The sequence below is a fragment of the Saccopteryx bilineata genome, chromosome 3, assembly GCF_036850765.1.
Source record: "Saccopteryx bilineata isolate mSacBil1 chromosome 3, mSacBil1_pri_phased_curated, whole genome shotgun sequence".
NCBI classification, from domain to species: domain Eukaryota; kingdom Metazoa; phylum Chordata; class Mammalia; order Chiroptera; family Emballonuridae; genus Saccopteryx; species Saccopteryx bilineata.
In genome coordinates this window covers 175,166,783-175,192,714 of record NC_089492.1, presented here as the reverse complement: position 1 = coordinate 175,192,714, position 25,932 = coordinate 175,166,783, and the positions used below count along the sequence as shown (strand labels likewise).

The 25,932-nt window shown below is 43.7% G+C and overlaps 1 protein-coding gene across 1 annotated transcript in view; it reads right to left on the bottom strand.

The window, feature by feature from the left end:
- Nucleotides 1-24,499, bottom strand: part of MBOAT1 (membrane bound O-acyltransferase domain containing 1) — a 132,770-nt gene extending 108,271 nt beyond the window's left edge. Inside the window, 2 exon segments of the mRNA XM_066268298.1 lie at nt 23,998-24,155; nt 24,158-24,499. Of these exon segments, the coding sequence (XP_066124395.1) occupies nt 23,998-24,155; nt 24,158-24,326 (327 nt within the window). The 5' untranslated portion in view covers nt 24,327-24,499.
- Nucleotides 24,500-25,932: the final 1,433 nt, after the last annotated feature.

Here is a 25,932-nt window from a genome sequence, read left to right as displayed (position 1 = left end):
AGAGAGGACTGTGTCACGTCACTGAGACCTCAGGATTAAATAATATGAAAGAATCAGTAGAAAAATAGTAATTCCATCAGTCACGTAAATAAAAAAGGAAGAAACTAACCAGAACACTGGTTTTCTACTGAAGTTTCGAAGTGCAGTATAATGGAAACAGCACACGGGGCATGAGTAAGAGGCAACCCTGCGAGCTGAAACAGCACCTAGAGAGCCCAGGGAACAAGATGTGGCTCAGTCTTCATAGGAACAAGATGTGGAAGGCTAAAAATGGTAAGCAACAAAACAACTAGCCACACAAACAAAGGCTGGCTTGGCCTTGGAAAGAGCAAGCAGCCTGATCACCATGGGAGATCCGAAATTACCAAATGAATGAAAATTTAGAACAAGTCCCTAAAGTGAAAGTTCAGGAAAACCTTCACACCATAGTCACAGAATTTATGCTCTAGGAAGTCATGCTTCTTGTTCAGGACCTCACAGCGTAGCCCAGGTAGCTCCTGAGGGGTAGGGTGGATTTTTCAGATTCTCTGAGAGTCTTAGACTGGGACTTTGTGGGAAACTGACTCAGAAAGATAAGGGCTGGGGCCCAAGAATCCCTGTATTTAAAAAGCTGCCAGGTGGTTGTGATGGTGACCGCTGTTTAGGAATGAGTGCTGTAAACCAAGGACACTTTCAGTCACGTTAGGATGCCTTTGGTCCTTGGGACACGTTGAACCTATCCCATCTTTTGAATCACTCCTATTGACATGGCGTTTTCTGAAGACTAAATACACATAAAATAATTTTCACCCAGGCATTCTTCAGTTGAATGAAAAACCAAAGTGAAGGTTCTACAGCAGTAGCACCCCACACTTCTTCCTGTCTCCACCTGGAAGTGAGTCAGGTCCACCCCCATCCTTCCAGGTGAAGAGGGGACCTCCTTCTGTCATCCTCAGTTGACCAAGTGCTGTATCATCCCCTCTCAAATGTAATCCATTCTGCAACAAGTCTCTGTCAGCTTCTTCTCCACAGGTTTTGTGACTCCTTTACATCTGTTTTCAAATACGGATAACTCCCCTCTATCTTTAAAAACAAAAACAAAACTCCCTGTGGCCCTTCTTGCCACTCTCTTTTGTTGTCTCTTTTCTTTCAAGTCACAAGATTTCTCTTGTGAGCTATGTAAACTTATATGTCCATTGCCTCCCACCTTATTCCCTTCTAAACTCTGCAGCACCCTCTTTACCTCTTTTCTGAAACTGCCTGCCCCACCCCCACCTTTTTTCTCAAAAAAAGCAACCCTCTTCCTCCCTTGAGGGCCCTGCCACACCCCCCACCCTCACCCATTTCTACACTACTAGTCTAAATTCCCTTTCCAGTGCTGCCCTCTCTTTGGGCCCCCACCATACTCAACGGGCACTGTTGGCCAAGACTAGTCTGCTGGGGTCTCAGCTCACACACACACACCTCCCATGAGCTTACTCCTATCCTGGTTTCATCCACCCTGGGATACCCATGACTTCCACATCTCCATCTCCCCAACTCTGATCTCTCAAGTCTCACACTGCCTTCCAGGCATTTCTTTCTTAAAATCCTGCTCACATCTGAACATGGCTCAAGCAGATGTCATTATTCTACCTCCTTAGTCAACTTCTATCTCTGGTTTCCCCATTCCCGTTGTAAGTCCCGCTTGCTGAGATGCTCAAGACCCCACGTGTGAACAACTCTACTTTCTCCCTCTTCATCTCCCATCCTCTGCCACCCTACTGGCTTAACAACTGAGATAGCCCCGTACCACCTGATACTTTGCCCAATTACTTCATTCCTTTTGGTCTTGGAGTTCTTTCCTTTTTATGTTTTAAATACTAAAATACTATGTTTTTTTAAAAAATACAGATGTATAAATTAGAAAGTTAAAATTTCCATCATGCTCCCCAGTCAGTAATCTAGGTAATTGTTAGAAGGACTTAGGCCAGTGTGACAACTAGCTACACTGTGGTGACTCTTATTCCATAACTAGAGAGATAAATGAATAAACAGAGCACTTTATTTATTTAAACAGGGTCATAATCTATACATTGTCCCACAATTTGCTCTCTTTACTCAATATTATGTACATCTTTCGACTGATCTCATTTTCTCTAATACTCATATATGATCCCATAGCTCGAATACACTATAATTTAGTCTAACTATTCCTCGACTGCTTACCATTTAGGGATCTTTCTATCTTTAAAAGGCCATTACAAAGGTTACTCCTTAACCAACTGACTTATTGGTCAATTAATACTAAAATAAAAATCACTGTGGACTGGTTGCTGGATCAGGAACAGAACTCAGGGCAAGCATGTAGGGACATCAGGAAGGAAAGGGTAGAGCTTGATGATGGGTCTCATCACCACACAGCCTCTGTCTGAAAACAACCAGGGATGGCAGACTCATGAGCATCAACTCTCATTAATAAAGAAGTTTAGGCCCTGGCCGGTTGGCTCAGCGGTAGAGCGTCGGCCTAGCGTGCGGAGGACCCGGGTTCGATTCCCGGCCAGGGCACATAGGAGAAGCGCCCATTTGCTTCTCCACCCCTCCGCCGCGCTTTCCTCACTGTCTCTCTCTTCCCCTCCCGCAGCCAAAGCTCCATTGGAGCAAAGATGGCCCGGGCGCTGGGCATGGCTCTGTGGCCTCTGCCTCAGGTGCTAGAGTGGCTCTGGTCGCAATATGGCGACGCCCAGGATGGGCAGAGCATCGCCCCCTGGGGGGCAGAGCACCGCCCCTGGTGGGCGTGCCGGGTGGATCCCGGTCGGGCGCATGCGGGAGCCTGTCTGACTGTCTCTCCCTGTTTCCAGCTTCAGAAAAATGAAAAAAAAAAAAAAAAAAAAAAAAAAATTTAAAAAAAAAAAAAAAAAAAAAAATAAAGAAGTTTATGCCGGGTTGAAACCTAACTCCCTAAAGTTTCCATCCCTTGAGTTTAATTCTGCTCAGGACACAGCATAATTGTCCTCTTCAAATACCTGAATCTGCTATCATATTATCACTAAGGCTTTTCTTCTTGAAGTTAAACACCTCCTCTCCCTTCAACAATTTCTCCTTACAGGCACTAGGTTCAAGGCTGCACACCTGGCTGCTCGCCTTCCTTCCGCCATATCTCAGTTTGCCAATGTCCCTCTTAAAAGCCAACACTCGGCACTAAGCACCTGGGGAGCTATGCACTGACCAGCACAGAGTGGACTGGTATGGCCACCTGCCCTTCTACAGTATCACCTGCTGTGGCAGGAGAGCAAAATGTATCCCCTGGGTCATTTTATCTCTATGGACAAGCCAAATAGGGCAGATACACAACTGTGCTGTATTCTGGTTCATTCCCAGATTTACTCAAAGTCTCAGAATTATCATGCTCTTTAAGGCTGCACTTGATACCCTGAGGCATAACATACAAGAGCGGATAAGAGTCCAGGCTGGGAACTCAAACCTCCTGGGTCCAAATCCTGACTCTACCGCTGTTGAGTCAGGGGATCTCACACAAGTGACTTACCCTTCCCGTTTTTTATGGGGGATAGTATTTCTCACCACACAGGGTTGTCTGTGGCTTAGATAAAGCATGTGGAGTGTTTAGCACAGTCTATATGAAGCACTCCTGTTGAATTTTTTATTTATAGCTTGACTAGCACTATAACCAGAAGTTGAAGGTAGAAATATTGCTGTATGGTAGAATAAATAAGAATGCCTATGGCCCACACCTCCTCAAGGATTAAGCTGTCTTTTCCTTTTTATTGGAAGAGAGAGAAGTTCTGTCATATATATCCAAGTGGCTAAGTAAAAAGCTGCCTACTATTGAAGACAGCTGATTTTTTTTTCTAATACTCCCACAGGCAAAACCACGCTGGTGGCTATCACATACACACCCAAACTAACAACCCCTTATCAGGTGATAAGAAGCAATGTTTACCTGATAAAAAGAGTCATTCTTTCTTAAGGTTCTTTCACACACCCTGGGTGCACTAAATTTAAACTTTTATTTCAGCTTAAATTTCCGCCCTCGCATTTCATTACATTCAAAAAAAAAAAGAATGTTGTCTTCCCATCGGGGTCCACGCCTTTACTCACTGCCTTCTGCCCCTTCTTTTCTGCTTTCAGTACCCTAACTCCCTCCATCCCCTAGCACCTTCCAAGTTAAGTCTTTTCTTTTTCTTCACCAGATACAAACTGAAAACGCAAATTCCCCTCGAAACACCACCCACATGCACCACACCAACCAGGCATCCTTTCCATTCATTAAGGTAGTCCCAAGACCATACCTAACTCTACAACATTTCAATGGAGTAAGACAGTTGTCCAGTTTAGACTGCTAGAAAGTAAACTCCTACAAGAAAGGAAAGGTGCATCTCTTAAGGTCAGTGCTGTAACAGCAAAGCCTTTTTTCCTACTGGCTTCAAAAATGTGATGGGGCTGACAACGGGACATAATAGTAAACAATATCTACACATTTACTAAATATTTTACTGAAACCTTCCCCATGAATCACCTATCACATTTGATATTCACAACTCGTTAATACAGATATTAGCTTGTTTTACAAATAAGGAATCAGGCTCAGAAAGTTTAAATAGCTTGTCCAAGGTCACACATCTAATAAATACTGGCTCTAAGCCTAGAACTTAACTTTTTACAGTCCAATTCCAGCAGTCTTCACACTATCTCAGAGTAAGGTGAGTTCACAGGACAGATCTCAGAAGGAAACTGTGTGGCCGGTATCCACGGCCACCATCACAGCCACCCGGCCCATGCAGGTTTGCATTGGATTCGGACAAATGGTAATGAAACAACAGAGCCATGAACCGGTGGGCCATCATCTTTAATCCTAGCTTGCACCTGGCGGGCAAGTGAAAACACACACTGGGCTCCAAAACCCACTCATTCAGTGCTCACAAAGCTACTGGCTTATCCAAGTTTCCTAGAATCAAAGGTTTCTAGCTCACCAGCCTTATTCACCTCTGTTCCCCATCTCCTTCCTTCTCCCCGCACAAACTCTGCACAAATTGACTTCTTCAACATTCCACCATTTTGGCTGCTCCTCCTGGCCTCCTCCACGTGGCCTTTCTCTGCTCTCTGCTCTCTAATGCTAATCTCAGGAACCGAGAGAGCAAGCTCCAGGTTTGCCCCCATTTTATAGTGTAGAAATCAAAACCTTTAATCCAATATACAAAATAGGGAAGTCTCTAATACAAAGTCACTTATCTGAGGCATGATAGGATTGCACCACTCCACATCAAAAAGGGTGGGAAAGGCTTAGTCCTAAAACCAAGTCCCAGGCTACAAGGATCCTGCCTGCCCACAGCCCGCCCCCAACACACATTAATATCACCTGGGTGATAGGCTTCCATGTGGGCAGCACTATCTTTAACAAAGTGAGCATAATATATTTTATCTGCCCAACGAAAACCCAAACATTAATTACACAGCCTGGGTCTGAAATCTGGTCTACTTTCATAGAGCTAGTATAATTCCATTATTCCTAACAAGCAGGTTTTTTCCTGAATTTTTGTGGATTACACAATACACACTTGGAGCCCTGGCCAGATAGCTCCATTGGTTAGAGTACCATCCTGAAGTTCAGGGGGTTGCCCGTTCAATCCCTGGTCAGGGCACATACAGAAAGTAGATCAATGTTTCTCTCTCTCTCTCTCTCTCTCTCTCTCCCCCTCCCTCCCTCCGTCTCTTCCTCTCTCACTAAAATAATCAAATTTTTTTTAAAAAATATGCACTTAAGACTGTTTCTGTTGAATGGAGAACTGAGAACCAAAAGAGCATTTCCTGGGTCAAAACTTAATAAGGAAACATCTCATGTAAACGGATGGAAAGTGTGTTTAGTGGTGGTTTTGATGGTTGATGTCACAGGGGAAAAAATATTTACCTTATTAAACAGCTATTCATTTATGACATTGCATAAGGAGAAGCCTGAGGATGAGGGTAAACTAAAAGCCCTTTACATCTTTACTAAGAGTCACTCAGATACATGTAAAGGTGTTAATAAACTAACTTTCAAGTAAATCTAAAACACAAACAGATACCCATGTAACTGCATGTTTTCTTTCCATTTTTCTGACTAGAAAAGTCTCTAAAAACATACTGGTCCCAACTTCCACTTCAGACAATATGGTAAGCTCAGTATTCATGGATACAGCACAACTAATGATTCTAGATTAAAAAATAAAAAAACATCAGTTCTTAAACTTTACTTTTTAGAACAGTGTTAGATTTACAGAAAAACTGCTAAGATAATACAGAGTTACCATATACCAGTCACAGTTTCCCCTGTTAGCATCTTACACTTTATGGTATATTGTCACAGTTCATGGACTAATATTGATACACTAGTATAATATTTAGTGGAGTGTTTAGCACAGTATATGGGATGCACTTGTAGAAATTTTTATTATGACCAGAACTTGAAGGCAGAAATATTGCCATACAACAGAATAAATAATAACACCTATGACCCATACCACCTCAGGAATTAAGAAGTTACATCTTTTCTACATATCCAACTAGCTAAATAAAAAACTGCCTGTTATTGAAGACGACTGATTTTTTTTAAATATTTCCACAGGCAAAACCACGCTGATGAATAAAGTAATTATCACTGCTGATGTTGACCTTGACCACCTGGCCAAGGAAATGTTAGGTTCCTCCACTGCACTCTCCCCTCCCCTTTCCATACTGACCTCTTCAGAAGGAAGTCACAGTGCACAGCCTACACTACAGGAGTGAAGAGTCATGTTCCACTCCTTGAGGGAAGAGTATCTACAGGAATTATCTGGAATTCTTCTGCAGGTAAATGTGTCTATTTCTCCCCATTTATTTACTTATTCAACCACTTATTTCTATTAGCATGAAGTCACTGATGTTTATTTTATACTCTGGTTATAATCTAATACTTTTATAATCTATAGATTATAGATCAATAATTTATACTTCTTTAATCTATATTTCTATAATCTATACTTGTTTATTTTGCCGCACAAGTTACTCCAGCTAAGACCATTGGAAGCTCTACGTTCATCAGACATACTCTTGACATTGTGAGTTTGTTTCTGTTTGCATGTTTACTAACCCTTGAATATACACACATCCATAAATACTCCTACACATAACTATCTGTATTTGTATTAAGCTAAACATGACTTCATTTTGATGTATTGATTATTTTCATGCACTGTTGAAGTAAGTGGTGGGAAAGTAAGAGAATGCCTCAGAAGCCAGAAATGCAAGAAAGCAAAAGTGAGAGACGCAGCACCACCTGAGTTGGCAGTTGCCCTGGGACATGTGCCCATCCAGGTAACCCAGAGCTTGGGCACCAGACACAAAGCAGGCTGAGAAAAGGGAAGTGAAAGGAAGAATTAGAGACACTGCATAAAACTAAGACATGCCTTGAAGGCTGGACCCTCCTAAACTTCTGAAAGGTGGCACCTCACTAAGGGAAAAGGCCCCCCCAAAAAGACAGGGGGATGTGTGCTTATGTGGGTCTTGGCTCTGGGTAGAGAGACAAAATGTACAACGACTCCCCTGAGAACAGAAGTTTGGAGGCCTGCGTTCACATGCCCTATATGGTTAAAACCAGGAAAAGAAATCCAAAGCAGATAACACAATTTTAGCGAACCTAGCTGGGAGTACTCCCTGGTGCCCCGGCAGAAAGAAACGCAAAGTCTCTCAAAAGACTCTGCTTTAAATCCCGGTCTCTAACTATTCCCACAAATAAAGTACAACAGAGCATGAGCACCTAGTCTAACAATCACCAGAGACCCTTGAAAATGAAAGAAACCAATCACAAAGACACATATATGATTCCACTGGTATGAAACAGCCAGAACAGGCCAGTTTACAGAGAGAGAAAGTGGATCAGTGGTTGCCAGGGGCTGGGGGAGGAGGAGGTAGATGGGGTTTGGGAAAAGCAGAATTGCTAATGAGATGCACCTTCTTTCAGGGGGGACAAAAAATTAGATCTAAAATTAGATCATGACAATAGTTATACAACCTTGTGAATACACTTAAAAAATTAATTGTACAGTTTAGATGAGTGAATTGTAAGGTACAGGATCCTGGAATAGAAAGAGGACAGTAACAAAAAAATTGGTGAAATAAACAAGTCTGAAGTTTATTTAATAGTTACATATCAGTGTTCATTTTTCAGTTTTGACAAATGTGCTATGATAATATAAAATGTTAACATCGGAGAAAAATGGGTGAAGTATGGATAAAAACTCTTTGTGCAATGATTACAACTTTCCAATAAATCTAAATTATTCCAAAATAAGTTGGGTTTTTTTAAATTATCAAAGAATGTGATCCATCTGTTATGAAGCAAAGGACAGTAAAGGATGAGCAAGTTGTTTCTGAAAATGCTGTGAGGACCCTTGGTGTTTTCACTTGAGTTAAAGAAGGCTAATTACAAAATCCCACAACAAAAGGACTCTCCAAGACCATCAACTAACTTCAAGGCCTTCTTCTTCAGGAAATGAGATGCATTAGTGGTGCACCCCATTTACGGTTACACAAATAGCGTTTTAAGGTCTTCATTGTTGGCCACTCCATGACTTGTGACTTCTACCATTGTTAAAGATGGAATTAAGCAAGCCTCATGGAGACAAAATACCTCGGCAAGGCAACTTTAATAACTTCTGCAGAAGGGTGTGCTGCCATTAGTGAAAGCCAGCCAGCCAGCCAGCGCACGGGCAGAGGGCAAGTTCTGTTTCTATCTCCAACGCAGGCCCTAGGATGCTGGGTCTTGCTCCATTGGCTGGAGTGTTGACCATACAATCTTATTTTTTCCCGATTGGCTAGTTTTAATAGCTGCACCAAGGTGGAAGGGAGAGATGGGGATATCATTAGCTAGGTAAGGGGGTTAGGAAATGGTCAATGAGCAGACGAAGGAGGCTGGGAGATTGGTAAACAAGTTAGTTATTTCTCACTTTACACCCTGGTCAGAGGAACCCAAATGAAGGCAGTTGGGAATTAGTTGAAGAAAAGAACATGAGTTAAAATAAAACATTTCCTTCACCATTTATTCAAGTGCATTTCCTTTTGTTTAGCAATCTTCAGTCTTGCTGTTCTTATGACCATTTTTCTCATTTTTTTTTAACTTCTCCAATTCTTCATTGTTTCTTGGCCTTCTGGATAAAATCAAGGACAGTAACTTCTCCAATTCTTCTAGAAGCTGGCAACAGAGAACTAAAATCTAGACACATATTACTCTAATAAATGTTTGAGGGTTGCCAAGTACATAAGAGATGACTTTCATAAAAACTCATAAGTGGTCAATTTCTAAATCATTTTATAGCGCACAACCTGCCTTCCAATTCTCTCTGCAATGTCCACCAGCTAAGATTCACAGCCAACAGTCATCACTCGTTATTATGATGAATAGCGCCCCACCCTAAATCTTGATTAAATGATTTTAGTGTTACATTTTGCCCTTCTTTTAAACTAAGATAACAGAACTGGCAATCAGATAAAGACGTAGAAAAAAGACATTCCAAATATCTCAGTATGACAATAAATTACACATACACAACTTCACTTTTGAAACTTAGTAAAGCTAATTATAAAACTGAGGTAAATGATAACTCAATACAGCTAAGATCATAAAAACAAAAGACAGTCAAGCTCTTTTTATAAATTCTACCTCATATGTTAAAAAATTTTTAATCTTCTTGTCTTTCCCTCCATTTTGTATAAAATGACTGTCTGAATATAATTTCACATAAATGTTGATTTGCTTCCCTTTTGTAAAATAGCCTGCAGGTAAGTTAACTTATTGTTTGGAGAAGAATGGGCAATTATCTATTACAAAAGGAAGTTAAACAGCTCAATATCTCTAGCACACTAGAAACAGAAGCTCTTCTCTACACAGTACACAAATTTTTAAGGCATTCTGACCTTATTACAATAAGAAGGTCAAAGGAGAGGAGATTCCAGAGCCAGAGGTCAATTCACTTCAGCCGAAGTGCCCCAAAGTGCACCCTGCTTCATTGGAAGAAACAAGACAGTAAAATACACAGGCACAGTGGTTTTAGCTATAACAGCTACGTCCACTGAAAAGTGAAAAAATAAAGTCTTATTTGTGGGCTTTACCTTCAAAAGTGTTTCTTTACTATGTAAACCAAGCCTTCCTGGCCACTATTGAAAGTCTCAGAATCTGAAAAGTCTGAAAGTCTACAGAACGCAAGAGCTAAATACATAGTTCCCAAAGAGCATCACTCCCAGCAGATGGGAAAACCAAAAGTTCTGGAGGCCAGGCTCATCAGAGGCAGAGCCACTTCAGCCGTGAGACACAGGGGATGTGGGAATCTTCAGTGTCATCCTGCCTGAGTTCAGAGTGTACTTCTTTCTCCCCATCAGAGAGGAAACAGGAAACAGACACCCATCTCTGCCTCCCCCAAGCTCGGTGACCACCACCCACCCCCATATGTGCCAGAGTAAGTGGCCCTCACTGCTCTCCATATTCCTGGCAGAGAGACCAGATGAGGCGGTGCCAAAGTGGGAAGATCCTCCCCAGCCCCCTCACCCACCATGCCCACCAGCAGCAACACGTGCAGCCACAGCTGAAGAACAAGGTAGTTCTTGGAAGCACAGAAACAGAACTCTCAGAAAGGACAGAGAGGAAGTCAAGTGTCACAACAGCTCTCTATATGCAGATATGCATCAACCGCTAAGAGACGGTGTTACGTTTTTCTTTAAAAAGGGGGGGGCAAGAAGTGGAAGAAGTGTACACACATCACTTGTGTCAGAAAACAGACAAGAAGATTTCTGTGTGCACGTGTGCACAGCCTATCTCCTTCAGTGATTTTCAACCTTTTTTGAGCCGCAGCACATTTTTTACATTTACAAAATCCTGGGGCACACCACCTACCAAAATGACACAAAATGACACTCTAACACAGTACATATTATACATATAGTTAATAATATAGTTTCTAAATGTATTTACACTCACTTAGTGTGAAACCTGGGCCTGTTTTGATGAACACAAAAGGGATATCCTGGCAGGAATGGTAGAAAGACACACGAAGCTCTTCCTCAACAGTTCTCAGTCTCTGTTTTTAGTTTTTTATCGCAGTCAAGCTTGAGAAGCTCAGCTCACATAGATATGTGGTTGAAAACGGGAGCAATGTCAAAATAGCTTTGTTGGCCAGAATGGGGAACTCCTTAGCAACAGATAACCAAAAACTGTCCAAAGGAAGATCAGCGAACTTTAGCTTTAAAGTTAGATAACATTGTGATGCATTGTATATTACCCTCTGCGGGGGCCTCTTTTAAAAAGAAAAAGGTCAAATATCTATATACACCATCAGGATAAACATAACCAGCTGAGGCTGAGGCTTCATCTAGTGGTGGCAACATTTACCTCCAGTCCTGACCAGGATTAGAAATCGGGACTATAGGGAGGAGTAGCAGCTTCAACTACTCGTGGCCACACAATAACAAGTGCGCGGTAGCCCAAGCGGGGACCTTCCTGGGTGTACATGAGAGGCGGCCTACTATTGGTTCATCTCTGGATGAATCCTAGAAGGTGATTGGTCAGTGAGTGTTCCCTGTGCCTCCACTCTTCCTGTCGCTGATAGCTGGAGGGATTGTGAGGGGAATGTTTATGTTTGGATGGAGGTGGCTGGCGGCTGGCCGGATAAATAGCCTCTGCGGTCCGTATCCAGCACGCGGGCCGTAGTTTGGGGACCCATGTTTAATTTCCCCATGGCACACTTGACCATGTCTCACGGCACACTGGTTGAAAAACACTGTCCTAGATGACACAGCCAGCTGCCAGGGCGGAGGGATCTGCATCGCTGGAAAGGGGGTGGGTGGGCAGCAACACTGGCTTTTCATTATATCCTCTTTTCTGCTTTGTGATTTTTTTATTGATTATTGACTTCAGAGAGAGAAAAGAAGGGAGATGGGGAAAGAGGCAGGGGGAGATGGGGAGAGAAGAGAGGGAGAGAGGGGGGAAAGAAGAGGGAGTGGGAGAGTGTAAAGCCAGAAGCCACGGCCAGGGCCATCATCAGAGCTGCCTGGCCCATGCAGGTTCGCATTGGATTCGGACAGTCGGCAAAGAAACAACGGAGCCACAAACTGGTGGGCCATAGTCTTTAATTTTAGCTTGCACCCGGCGGGGAAGTAAAACATACACACTAGGCTCCAAAACCCAGTCACATTCAGTGCTCACAAAGCTACTGACTTATCCGAGTTTCCTAGAATCAAAGGTTTCTAGCTCACCAGCCTTATTCTCCTCTGTTCCCCATCTCTTCCTTATCCCAAATACAAACTGCGTACAAACTGGCATCTCACTCAGCACTCCACCATCTTGGCTGCTTCTCCTGGCCTCCTCCACGTGGCCTTTCTCCTGCTGCTGGCTCTACTCTCTCTTCTAATCATCCCAGGAACCAAGAGGGCAAGCTCTCGTTCAGTCCCCATTCTATAGTGTAGAAATCCAAACCCTTAATCCAATATACAAAACAGGGAAGTCTCCAATACAAAGTCACCCTCTGAGGCATGATAGGATTGTACCGCCCTACATCAAAAAGGGTGGAAAAGGCTTAATCCCAAAACCAAGCCCCAGGCTACAAGGATTCTCAACACACATTAATATCACCTGGGTGATGGCCTCACGTGGGCAGCGTAATCTTTAACAAAGTGAGCATAATACATTTTATCTACCCAACAGAGAGAGAGGGGGGGAGAGGGAGAGAGAGGGAGAGAAGGAGAGAGGAGAGACAAATATCAATTGCCCTGATAGGATTGCACCTGCAGCCTTGGTCTATCAGGATGCTGCTCTAACCAACTGAGCTACCTGGCCTGGGCCAGCCTTGTGATTTTGACACTAAGTACATAAGCTACCTAGTCAGAAAACTAATTTCTAAACTGTATTCATACAAAACAAAAAAACAAAAAATTGTTTTAATTTTAAAATTTAAATAAATAAATAAATATTGAAAATAAATAAAATCAGAAACAGCAAAAATAATGCCAGGAGGGGGAAAATGTCTGTGGAACAAAGATGTCTTGACCCAGTGACACTCAATAGTTAAACTACTCCGCGAAATTTCACAAAATGACTTTTGAATTTAGCAACTTCCTGTAGGCCTTACCAACCTTTCGCTGTAAACCTCTGTGGACTTTGTTTCAAATCGGAAATACAGAGATGAATGAGACAAAAGGGAGAGGGTATGGGAGTGAGGGAACAAACCAGTCTTTTTTTTTATTTTAATTACTTGTTTGAAATAAGAATGCAGAGTCATCTGAATGAAAACCTTTCCAAACCTACCCCTGCTCTCTTTCACCTTAGACTAGAGACTGAACTCACACTGTTATTTTGGTAGGCAGACCTCAGCATGGAGTATCTGCAATAGGAAATCCCCAGCACTGTTAGCCCAGATATCTCTGCTTAATACATACAACCACTATCATGCTCTTGTCTTGCAAACCTTCAAAACCATGACTGCAAACCAGATCAGTTAAACTTTAAAAAGTTATCAGAGTTCCACTATTACAAATAAGTTGGTCCAATAATTGACCAAGTACATAGTTTTTGGATAATTAAGAAACATATTACAAATAGGTTACCAAGTTCCTCTTGTGGCAGGTGGTCACGTTTCTGGACTGAAGAGATAGTGGTCTTTTAGGTAAAGCAGGTGTTTAACCAGAATAGATTACTTGAAGTTAACTTTCTCACTGATTCCTCTCCATCCTCATGCTGTCCTGGCAAAAACCTCCTGAAATTGTCGTTAATAAGACTGCAGCCAGTTTCCCTTTATCTTGCTTACTGAAAGGTTTCTCAGAAGCACACATCCAAACACTTATGAAATTACACATCTTGATTTCTTTTCATAAGTCGCTGGTGAAAAAGGTATTTCCAGATTGTATCTTCTTAGATACAATTTTTCATAAAAGGTTTCCATGTTGCACAGGACTCGGGAACATGGGTTTATGGCACCTTTTATACATATGACTTGACTTTCAACTGCAAAAAGGACACTTCTATATGTTGTTTATACTTAGCTGAGATAATTGATCCAAAAATTGATGTTAATATTTGCAAATGTACGATTTATACATCAACTTCACATAATAAAAATGGGATAGAGTATTTAATATTTAAACAACTCATGATTAACATTTAACTATCAGAAGTTGGGCCACGATTTAACTTTCAAATCAGAAATAAGGACTATTCAATCTGCAATGTAGGTTCCAAATAATAAACAGGCCTAACCAGTTGGTTAAAAAAAAAACCACACACACACAAAAAAAACTGGCACCCAAATTTATCTTAATTTAATCATTCATTCCAATGCAAGAATGTAAATAAAACTCCATTTCAATCCAACGAACATTAATTTACCAAACATATACATACCAATATGACTAAGAGTTACTACCCACAAGAATGTTCGCCTTTTCTCTAGTCTATCTCTGTTCAAACAACTTCTTTCTAGAATGTTCTGCCTGTCCCACCCAGCCCCACCCCAGCACTTACTACTTGTCTTTCAAAAACAACAGGCCCCAGGAAGTCTTCCTGGGACCTTCTCAGGACAGGCCCAAGGGTGTGGAGGCCCTGTGTCCTTGGGCAATGGCAGGTGCATACATCCCAGGAGCACTGAGAACACATATCACCAGGTTGCAGGTGACATAATAGTAACAAGTGTTTACAGGCTTGTCTCCCAGAAGGCTCCAATCCTCATTAATCTCTGTATGGCCATTCTAGCTCGATATTTGGCAAACAGTGCTCAATGAGCAAATGCAGTCCTGTGTCGCTTACCAATAGGGGTCTAGTCTGAGAAGTGCGTGGGTAGGAAATTTCCTCGTTGTGTGAACATCATAGCATGCACTTACATAAACCCATATGGTATATAGCCTCCTACACACCTAGGCTACGTGATATAGCCTATTGTTCCTAGGCTATAAGCCTATACAGCATGTTATGGTACAAAACAACACAAGATTAAATCAAGCACAAGAGAAACAATGCAATCAAGAGGTGCAATAAATATGATATGAGGCACACAGTTCTACAGCAAACTTTTTTTTACAAGTAGAAGAGTGCAGTCTCAAATAACAATAACAAGCATAGTGCAGCAAATACATAAACCAGTAGTAACACAGCAGTTCATTATCATTACCAAGTAGTAATGTGCTGTACACAATTGTACATGCTGTATTTTACACAACTGGTAGGGCAGGTTTATACCAGTGCCACCACAGACATGTGAGGAAAGCATTACTATTATGTTACAGTGGCTACCAAATGACTTGGCGACAGGAATTTTTCAGCTTCATTATAATCTTCTGGGACCATGGTCATTGACTGAAAAGGCGGTATAGGGCACATGACCATGGTGGATAAGATAACATATGCAGGGCAGCCGGCTGAGCACCAGATAGCATAAGCATTCCAAACACGGCAGTCTCAGTGTCACTCAGCCGGAAAACAAAACTAAGGCCAAGTAGTGAAGAACACCTCTCGTTCCACAACAGGAAAGCTACAGCTCCAGGACCCTGGAAATGCCAGGAAGGACATGCCCACACTTCTACCCTCTCTCCCCTCCTTTTAATTACTGTCAAATCAAGCCCTTAGACTGGGATACCTGCCCTGCTGGACTCACCCAAGGTCCCCTAGAATGGACACTCATTCTCCTGTTCTGTGTGCAGGGATGGAGTAAAGGACGGTCCCCAACTCCACCAGCCCGGTCCTCTTCATGGTCCTCTTCATTCGGTAGAACTGAGGGTTTACACCTCACAATATTGCCCTGGGCATACCTTACCCTTTGATGTCCCTGGGCTGTTTCTGAAAGCCACCCCACCTCCCAACAGCAGTATCTTCAGAACCACAAGGAAATTTCCACCACACTTGAGTGTGGCTTGAAAAAAGAACAAAATGCTCAGTCAGTGACTAGCCTTATCAGATTTCTGGAACCCCACGGGGGCATCCCTACCAGCCTAGAATCCTCCCACTCATTCTGGACCCTCCCACACAGCAAGCAAACTTCCACTTGCAGCCCTGTGCTGCTCCTGACCTCCTCCTCCTCCTCCTCCGTGAGGACTCATCTTCCCACTGCCGCCCTCCCTCTGTCCATCTCCATCAGTCTCTTTCACCGTTAGCCAGCTGGAGAACTGTCTGACTCCAGGCGTTTTCTTTCTCATTTTACCACTAAAATGGGGGGGGGGAGCAAGTGGGGTAAGTAGAGAGAAGAAAGGCACTGCTTTTCCAGATGCCTCCTTGCTCCTCTGGACCGCTTTTCTTCCACCATCCTTAAACAAAACCTCTCCTCCCTCCAGACTCCACCCAGGCTCCTTAGGTTAAATGGCAGGCTGCCATTTAACAGCAGAGCAGGCCGTCTCCTCTCCCTGGTCCTCCACTCCGTCAGGATCTATAAGCCTCCACCATCCTGGAGAGCCTGGGTCCTGACTGTCTTCTCTCCACCTCACATCCCAAATTCAACTGAGAAATGTCACAGGTTAAGAGGACAATCAGTCAAACAAACTGACTTGTACCCCAACTCCCATATCCACACCCTGACTTTCACCGTCACCCAGAAAAGCTTCACTGAAAATCCTCAACTGCAACATCCTGGGCCCCAGCTCTCTCACTTCCTCTACTCCTGCTCCCCAAAGTCCCTCCAGCTCAGGAGATTTCTCTTTTCACTTTCATCACCTCCAACTACTTGTCACCACCCTTCAACACCCTCAGTTCTTAACATTCCAACAACCTTCTCTGGAGATATCCAAGTATCTATTTTACTTCTCCTAAAAGAAGCTGCTGAACAAGAAAATTCACATATTGACACAAATCTGTGCCTCTAAAAAATGTGATTGTCAGGGGGTCTGTTACACCCAGACACCCATAAACTGCCTTGGGTCAGTTCTTTCACCACTCACCCATAAAGATTACTCTAAATCGCCCTGACCAGGTAGCTCAGTTGGCTAGAGAGTCCTCTCAATATGCCAAGATTGTGAGTTCAATCCTTGGTCAGGGCACATACAAGAATCAACCAATGAAACTTGACTTGTGGTGGTGCAGTGGATAAAGCATCAACCTGGAACACTGAGGTTGCCGGTTCAGAGCCCTGGGCTTGCCTGGTCAAGGCACATATGGGAGGTGATGCTTCCTGCTCCCCCCTTCTCTCTCTCTCTCTCTCTCTCTCTCTCTCTCCCTCCCTCCCTTCTCTAAAATGAATAAATCTTAAAAAAAAAAAGAATCAACCAATGAATGCATAAATAAGTGGAACACAAATCAATGTTTCTCTTTCTCTCTCTCTCTTTCTCCCTCCCTCCCTCCCTCTCTAAAATCATGATTACTCAAAATCCTAACTTGATCCTCAAAACCCCTGCTCCTCTTCATCCCTGCATCCTTCAGCCATGACTGCCTGCACCTCCATCACAAAGTGGAAATTCTTGCACAGCCTAAACCCTTCAACTCCTTCTCTTTGGTGGCAGCGATGGCTCTAAACTTCAGTTGGCATAAGACTCACCCAAGGAGCCCCTCTATCCTGTTATTCAGAGTCATTAGGTCTGGAGCAGATCCCAGAAACACACATAGCAATAGATTCTGATAAATGATAGTCCATGCACCAAAGTTTTTTTTCAAAAATTAGCCTATAGCAGGGGTCTACAAATTCTGGCCCATGGGCCAAATCTAGCCTATTGCCTTTGTGTGACTTGCATGCTAAAAATGTTTTACATTTTTAAAGGGTTAAAATAAAAAAATGAGGAAAATTCCATGATACATGAAAATTATAAGAAATTTCTGTGTCTGCCTGACCAGGCAGTGGCGCAGTGGATAGAGCGTCGGACTGGGATGTGGAGGACCCAGGTTCAAGACCCCAAGGTCGCCAGCTTGAGCATGGGCTCATCTGGTTTGAGCAAAGCTCACCAGCTTGGATCCAAGGTCTCTGGCTTGAGCAAGGGGTTACTCGGTCTGCTGTAGCCCCATAGTCAAGGCACATGAGAAAGCAATCAACGAACAACTAAGGTGTTGCAACAAAAAACTAATGATTGATGCTTCTTATCTCTCTCCGTTCCTGTCTGTCTGTCCCTATCTATCCCTCCCTCTGACTCTCTCTATAAAAAAAAAAGAAAAAAAATTTCAGTGTCCATAAACAGTTTCATGAGAATACAGCCATGCCCAATTATTTACATCTTATCTATGGCTGCTCTCATGCTATAAAGGCAGAGTTGAGTAGTTGTGAATAAGACTTTATGGCCTGCAAAGCCAAAAGTATTTACTGCCTAGCCCTTTACAAAATGTTTGCTGACCCCTAGTCTGGAGGATAAAGTGTAACGCCTCACCAGAGTGTTTCAGCTTCCTGCTGATGGGATTCCTGCTTACTTCAACCTAGAGCCCTGTAGCCCACACAACCGCAACCAACCATCCACTTCAGTGGACTGTCAGCTCCTTAAATAAAACACACAATTTCACTCTATACCTCTGCACATGCTGTTGTCTATCACCACTTTGCCTGGCCAATGCTTCTTCCTCCTTCAAGACCCAAGTGCTGCTCCTCCTCACCTGAGAGATGCTCTCTGATGGCCATGCCTCATCTCTTCCATTTGTCCATGATTCATCTGTATCCCAGTCATCTGTCTACAGCAATGCTCTCAAACATTCAGGCACATCAGCACTCACTGGAGGGCTCATTCAATCACTTGTGGCTGGGCTTGTCCCCAGAGCAGCAGATTGGGGCACCAGGCAAAGCATGCACATTCCTAACAAGTTTCTAGAGTGATCCTGCTGGTCCAGGTACCACACATGAGCGACACTGGTTAACGTATGTGTCCCTAACCCAACAATGAGTTTTCTGAGGATGGGCCCTATTTTATTCATATTTGAATCATCACAACCTAGCACAGCTCCAGGAATTCCTGGAACACAGTGGAAACTTAATACCTATTAGTTGTGGTTTGACTGAATTTTTTTTCCTCCTATAGGCTAATCAATTTTGTTATCAGACAATAAAGTGGAAGAGGGAAGAGGAAATCTGACTTTGCAGGAACCACTGAGGCCAAAAGAGGAAAATAAAGTGATTCTCTGCTAGAGTGACGTTCTGCGGTCTACCATATGCGTCCTGAGTTAGGGTGGACCAGAAACCCCTGGATGAGGAGTGGATTGCTGACGTCAGAAACCCAAGGGTACAGCCTAGAGGCAGTGTCATTTGGGGAAGGGGAAAGTTAGGTGCAAGACCCTAGCTCCCACAAAGAACAACCTACTGTCTATTTTAAAAACAAGGCTTTATATAATGAAGTTTGACAATGGCTATCAGTAACACTGGCATATGGTGTTACTGATGAAAAACATTTATTGAGCACCTGCTATTGCCTTGAAATTCAAGAAGAAATAAAACCTCCACTTCAAAGAGACTTTAAATTAGTTTAAAATTCAGCCTGACCAGGCAGTGGTGCAGTGGATAGAGCATCAGACTGAGATACAGAGGACCCAAGTTCGAAACCCTGAGGTCACCAGCTTGAGCACGAACTCATCTGGTTTGAGCAAAGCTCACCAGCTTGAGCCCAAGGTCACTGGCTTGAGCAAGGGGTCACTCGGTCTGCTATAGCCCCACGGTCAAGGCACATATGAGAAAGCAATCAATAAACATGAACAAGTAAGATGCTGCAATGAAGAATTGATGCTTCTCATCTCTCTCTTCCTGTCTGTCCCTATCTGTCCCTCTCTCTGTCTCTGTCACAAAAAATAATAATAATTTAAAATTCAGCATATAAACCCAGCAATACAACTAATAATATAAGGTGACACTTACTAAATGTCAAATAGGCATCCTACATGTCCCGTCTTTCCCTTCTCTGCTCCCTAGGGCTCCATCTACAAAACTGTGTAGCGCCTACACAGGTCTGTGAATGTTTCGTACTGGTAGTGGATTTATATCAGTCCTTTGTCTCTGCTGGTGGATAAGATCTTCCAGACAGGGAAGATCTTGACCTTTTTCATCCTTGGACTCAACAGCCTGTCCAGGTACCTGGCACTAATAGTGTAAATAAACATTTAATTGATTTAATAATGACTATAGAATGTGAGCTGAGCTTTTAAGGAAGGGCAAGAATTAGATAAGAATTGAAGGTTGGGCTTTCCAAAAATGGGCAAGTGGACCAACCGGGTGATTAAAAGTTCCAGGCAGGTAAAGAAACCTGGGGTCACAGCCCCCACCTCCACCTCACAAATGAAATAACCAACCAGCTGCTGGTATCACCATCAGCCCTGAGTGCCAGTTTTTCAGAGCTCCATTCTCCCAGCCTTTTAACCTATAACACAAGCTTACATTAATAGTCTTAAATCTTTGCTGCTTTAATCTCAATGTCATTTCCTGGATTCTTATGTCCTGGGCTATTTTTCCCTTGCCACTTTTTCTGCTGATGGATGGAAGGAAGTGAGGGAAGGAGGGAAGAAGGAAGTGGGGGAGAGGTTTGATTTGATAAACTGAATTGATACTTTATGCAAACACAAAATTTGGGGGTGCCAGTCAGTAAAAATAGCCTTGTTACCCAGAGTTCTCCCCCCTCCAACAAAGAGGAAATTCCTTAAAATCAGGAAAGTTCTCAGCCTTCACAGATCCTAGGACATGACCATGCTCCACACACATTAATAAGGTCAACATCACATCCATCCTGGGAGCTGAGTCCATCTCGCAATCTTAGAAGGCTTTAGCTAAAGTCAGATCATATCACAGTCTGCAACCAAAGCGAGTGGACAGGACATGAGCAGATGATTTAAACAAGAAATAACACAAAACAGTCGTCCTCTGTTCCTTGCTCCCCCTAAATGGGAAAGCAAAGTTCTTGCCTAACTTATCTTGGGTAAGAGAAGCTTTACACCTGAATAATCCTACATAATTGCCAGAGCTCTGCATTTGCTGGACAGATGGGGACTCATCATTGAGAAATGCAACTCTCAGCAAACTCACATGTGAGGTACCTGTGGAGGCCCCTAAGTCATCACCCATTTCCTATGCTCTATCTGAATTGCTGTGCCCTATTTGTTTCTAATTAAATAAGATGACTTTTACATTTAACATCTTTAAGAGAATGTCACCATAATAAAAATCCCTGGAAACTAAAACCACAGATATTTTCCTCAGTATGGTAACAGTACACAGGCTTCCCCAGGAGTGAACAGAACAAGTAAATGGAAGAGTCAGACTAAAAGTAATACTATGAGTTTTCACTCATATAGTAGAAGGCTCAACAGATATTTCAATTTTTGCAAATAATAAGCTAGTTGACACAGGGACATCTAGATGCCAAATAAGTCCTCAGAAATGCAATGAATTCAGAAATTATGGACGTACATGTGAAATGTTAAGACATCCATTGAAAGAAAATCCAGTGTCTTTAAGTGGCATATGAAGAACAGCATGGATAACTTGAGTCTATGTTTAATCATTTTAGCATATCGCAAGCCAATAAAAATCCACTCTTTAATACAAGAGCGGACATTTATCAAGAACTGTGCTCCTGACCCACCCTCCAGATTTGACCCTCTGTTCCTCTGCTCCATTCTGCGCCCCAGAAGGAGCCCCTGAAGACCCAGACAACCCAAATCAGCCACCTTTTGGTGGGATCTGACCACTGGAGGACACTAACAAGAAATGGAAGGGCTGTGGATTGGGGGTTGGGGGGCTGGAAGGGAGGGGCTGGGTGTACCTCCCACTGGGCAGTGACAACAGGACTTCCTCCTTTTCTCCTTCAGCTCCCAGGTCTTGGTACCTGGAAATCATTTGTCCATTCTCTTCTTGCTGCCCACACCCCTGTAAGTAGTTCATTAGAGTTTCTTCATTGTAACCCATTGAGATGAATTTTGTTTCCTGCCAGGACCCTGCCTGATACAAGGACCTTCCTGATGTAGGGTATTTTATATCTGTATAAAATTTCTCAGCTCAAAATGTAGGTCTTACTGCCATCTGCCACTTTACATATGAGGATGCTGAGGCTCTGAGAGGGTAGAGCACCAGCCAGGGTCACACAGAAGTTGGCTGGCAGAGCAGGAATTACATCCAGGCCAGCCTGACATCTAGGAACTAAAAAAGACCTTGAAAGCATGAGGGAGAAAAACACACAAGCTTGCAAACAAAGAAGCCACCATATAGCCTCAAATCATATTATTTAACAGCATGGGATTTTTCCTGAGGTCTAAAATAAGCTAGCTGGAGCACTGCCCTAAATGCCTCTTCCAAGTCCTTCAGCTTTGCCCCTGCTGGAGGGCAGAGGCACTGTCCTAAGATCGAAGAGAGCACAAGTGAGATCACAGGTGCTCCTTCCTTGCCCATCACCCACATTCTTTCTTCAGTTCATTCCAGAAATCTTTAAACATCGCAAGGCTCTTTTATTTTTTTTTTTTATAAATAAGAAACAGTGTTCCTTTGAAAAAACCCAGAAAGTGTGGAGTGGGGGATGAACACAGTTAAAAAGCACTTAATAACATCATACTAGCACCTCCCAGTCATAACCTGCCAGGTTCTACTAACAGTCTCTTTCCATGCACAAGGCCTCACTGGAGTCCTCTCTCTAGCTGTGCAGAAATTAAGACAGAAAATGCAATTAAAATAAATTCTGATTGGGGGGGAAGGTAAGTACAAAACAAACTCCCCTTAAGGAAATTCAACTATGAGTTATATTCATTTCAGGGCTAAAGACTGCTGTTATTTCTGCCCTTGCCCAGTTCTCTGGGTCTCTCCCATCCTCACTACAGTAGGAAGAAAGAGTAATTAACAAAGCAAGAGTTAGGATGTGATACCTCTCCCAGGTTAACTCACAGGATCTTGCAACTGGTCAGAAAGCAATGGTGAGATCAGACAGGGTTCCGAATCAGGTCCTCAAAGGGGAACCAGATAGAAGGGTGGCTCAATAAATAGTACCTGAGTAAGGCAACCGGCCAGGGCTCACTTCCTCGTTGTTGAAAGAATGTCAGTAAGAAGGGCAGCAGGTGTGCTCTTGTTTGACGGAAAGAAAAGATCACCAGGGAAAGGAAGAGGGAGAAACCAGGGCAAAAAATCAGACTCAAACACAACAGTCAGAAGTGCCGTGGGCCCTCCTCCAGCAGCCCTGCCCGGGCATTTAAATCAACACATATTTGAGCCAATATTAAAAGCAGGGTGGAACTAGCCTGCAGCGCCTAAAGCAGACAAGAAAATGAATAAGGCAGCCTCAACCCCCAAGATTTCTTACCAGGAATTACTCTTCTTGATCGCCATTTCCAACTTTTATAACCTCAACAGCACCTCTCTTCTGCCACTAACCTGTCCTACTCAGGAGCTTGAACTCTCAGTAGTAAGTGTAAACACAATAAACTAAGGTCCTCGGAAAACCAGTGTCCTGTGTCCCTCCCTCCTCCCTTTCCACTGGACATCACACCTGGTACAAAATAATTGTCATCTGACTTGACAAGTCTCACTGCTTAAGTCTAAAATCCAGGTCTCATTCAAAAGCTTTTGGCTACAGCCTCTAAATCAGGTGTGCTTTTTTTTTTTTTTTTTTTTTTTTTTTTTTTTTTTTTTTGCAGGAGGCTTTATTTCCCTTGGAGGTTAGAGAGCAGGCTGGGTGGAGGGGTTGGCACTTGGACAGGGACTGGATAGGGGAAGGGCTGCCCCCAGGTCTTGGGAAAGAGAAACTGAGCCAGGTCCCAGTTGAGACCTAACCTACCTGTATTGTTTAAGTAGGGTCATCTACGTTAAATATAATGACTGAACTCCACTGATGGGAGAAACAATTGAGTCATCGCTCAGAACATGCAATTGACAGGGGATGGAAGTAACCCAAAACTTCAATTAAAAAAGTTCTTTTGAACCCGTCGTGCAGAGTATATCAACTTTTTTACTTTTAGAGTTCAAAAACAAACTCAAAAAGAGCCCACCTGTCTAGTTCATAGCTGTAAAATCTGCTATGGAGGCGGGGACCGAGGGGGGTAATATTTACCCGGTGGGCTCCACGCCCGCCTAGCTCGGGGAGGGGTCGCGCGCCCCGCGCCGCACTCACCTGGTCCAGCGGAATGCCCAGCAGCTGGCTGAGCGGGTGCAGGCAGGTGGAGCCTGTGGTGCGGTAGGAGAGGTTGGAGGGCGGCTCGGCTGCCATCCCGCATCTTCGGGAGGCGGCTGCCCCGGCCACGGCCCGCGCCACCCTCCTCTGAGTGCTCGTAGGTGGCCGCCCCACGGGCCGAGCGGCTGCCTCGCGCGCTGGGACCTCGCGGCGAGGCCGAAGGACGCGATCGGACGCCAAATCCCGGGGCACAAACTCGGGGTTAGCGCAGCGATCAGGGTGCCGTGGGAGGGCCGCGCCGCTTCCCGCTCCCTCCTCTCGGCGCTCATTGGCCGGGCCGCCGGGACAGGGAGGAGGGAGGCAGGAAAAGTGGGGAAGCCGAGCCTGGCCCAGCCCAGCCCAGCCAGGCCCAGCCCGGACCCAAGCTGCGGGGAGTGGAAAAGCGATAATAGCCGGCGGGTTGGTGGCGCGCAGCTCTGGGGGCGGGAGGCGCCTCTCCTCCTCCTCCTCCGAGTTCGCGGTCCTGTCTCCAGCCAAACGACACGAGCTCCAGCCCAATTACTCAGGGGGACGCCCATCTCTGGGGCTACCCCTGCCCCGCCCTGTTTACGCACTCACCCCCTCCCTGTTCCCGCGCAGGCTAAGATTTCCTGCGCCTTCCTTTCCAGCTTTCTCTCTCGAAGTTCTTACTGCAAAGGGTTAATATGCTGGAGCCCAAGGAGACCCCGGTGCTCCTAGCTATTGCCACAGCACCCAGATTCCCCCTCTTTCTTGAGTTTCATCCCCAACACACTGCGCTGAACTTTAAATGGCCAGGCCAGAGTCTCTCAACGCACCTGCCCTGTCTAGAGGCAAAAGCAGTCCCTATCAACTCCCCTTGTCCCCATGGAGATTTTATTAGGAGGCCACCAACACCAGATGACGATTTCAACACACACACACACACACACACACACACACACACACACATCGCATGTGCTTGCGAATTGACTACACATCCTTAGATATCGTACAGCTCTAGAAATTGACCAAAAATTGAAGCAATGTTCCTCTTCTCTTGAGCAAAATAACAGATTAAAGAACGTGTTTGAGGACAGTGGGGCTTGAAGAGCACTGTTAAAAAGAAAAATGAACCCAAATATAAATTGCCACATAAGGAAAGTTCTGATACTGTAGTGCAATTAATGTTAAAAGAACTGTTAGATGAGACAGTATCAGGAGAATAGATCAGTTACACTGTAGATTAATTAAATAGGATCCTGGAGGACTGGAGATTTATAGAGTTGCACCATGAACACATGGCTCTCTTTTCCTTCCCGTTTATCCTTCTTTCCATCCCCTGTCAATTGCATGTTAATAATTATTATTATGATGTTAATTAACTTTATAAAAGTTGCTTCATTTACCAGTGACTATCACCCATGTGGTAGTTATTATAATCTCTGTTTACAGATGAGAAAACTGGAGTTTGTAGAGCTTAAGAATTTCATTTAGGGAGATTCAGTAAAGCACATCCATCTGATTCCAGAGCCTAAACCCTGGGGCATTATGATGCTTTGCCTCCTCTAAAACAAAGCATTGCTCTCTTTATGCCCCAGAGGCCACCCACACATACCTGACACAGGCCTGTCATTGCTGTGCACAGGAATTATATTTACTGTTCTAAATGAGGTGGCTGGGTGATGCTACAGGCACTCTGTCTCGCCTGTTTTCTATCTGCAGTAAAATGAGGCTTGATATCAAAGTCAGGTTTTTAATTTCCCTTATGAGAGATTAAACATGCCCAGAATGTGAAGTCATCCAGAAAATCCAGTGCTTATTCTGATGACTGGTCTCAAATTAAAGGCCAAACAAAAAGACCTGGAAAAGCTTCTGACATTTTTCGGGAAGGTGGCACAATACTGTGGACTGATAAAAACTCAACACCAGTCACAT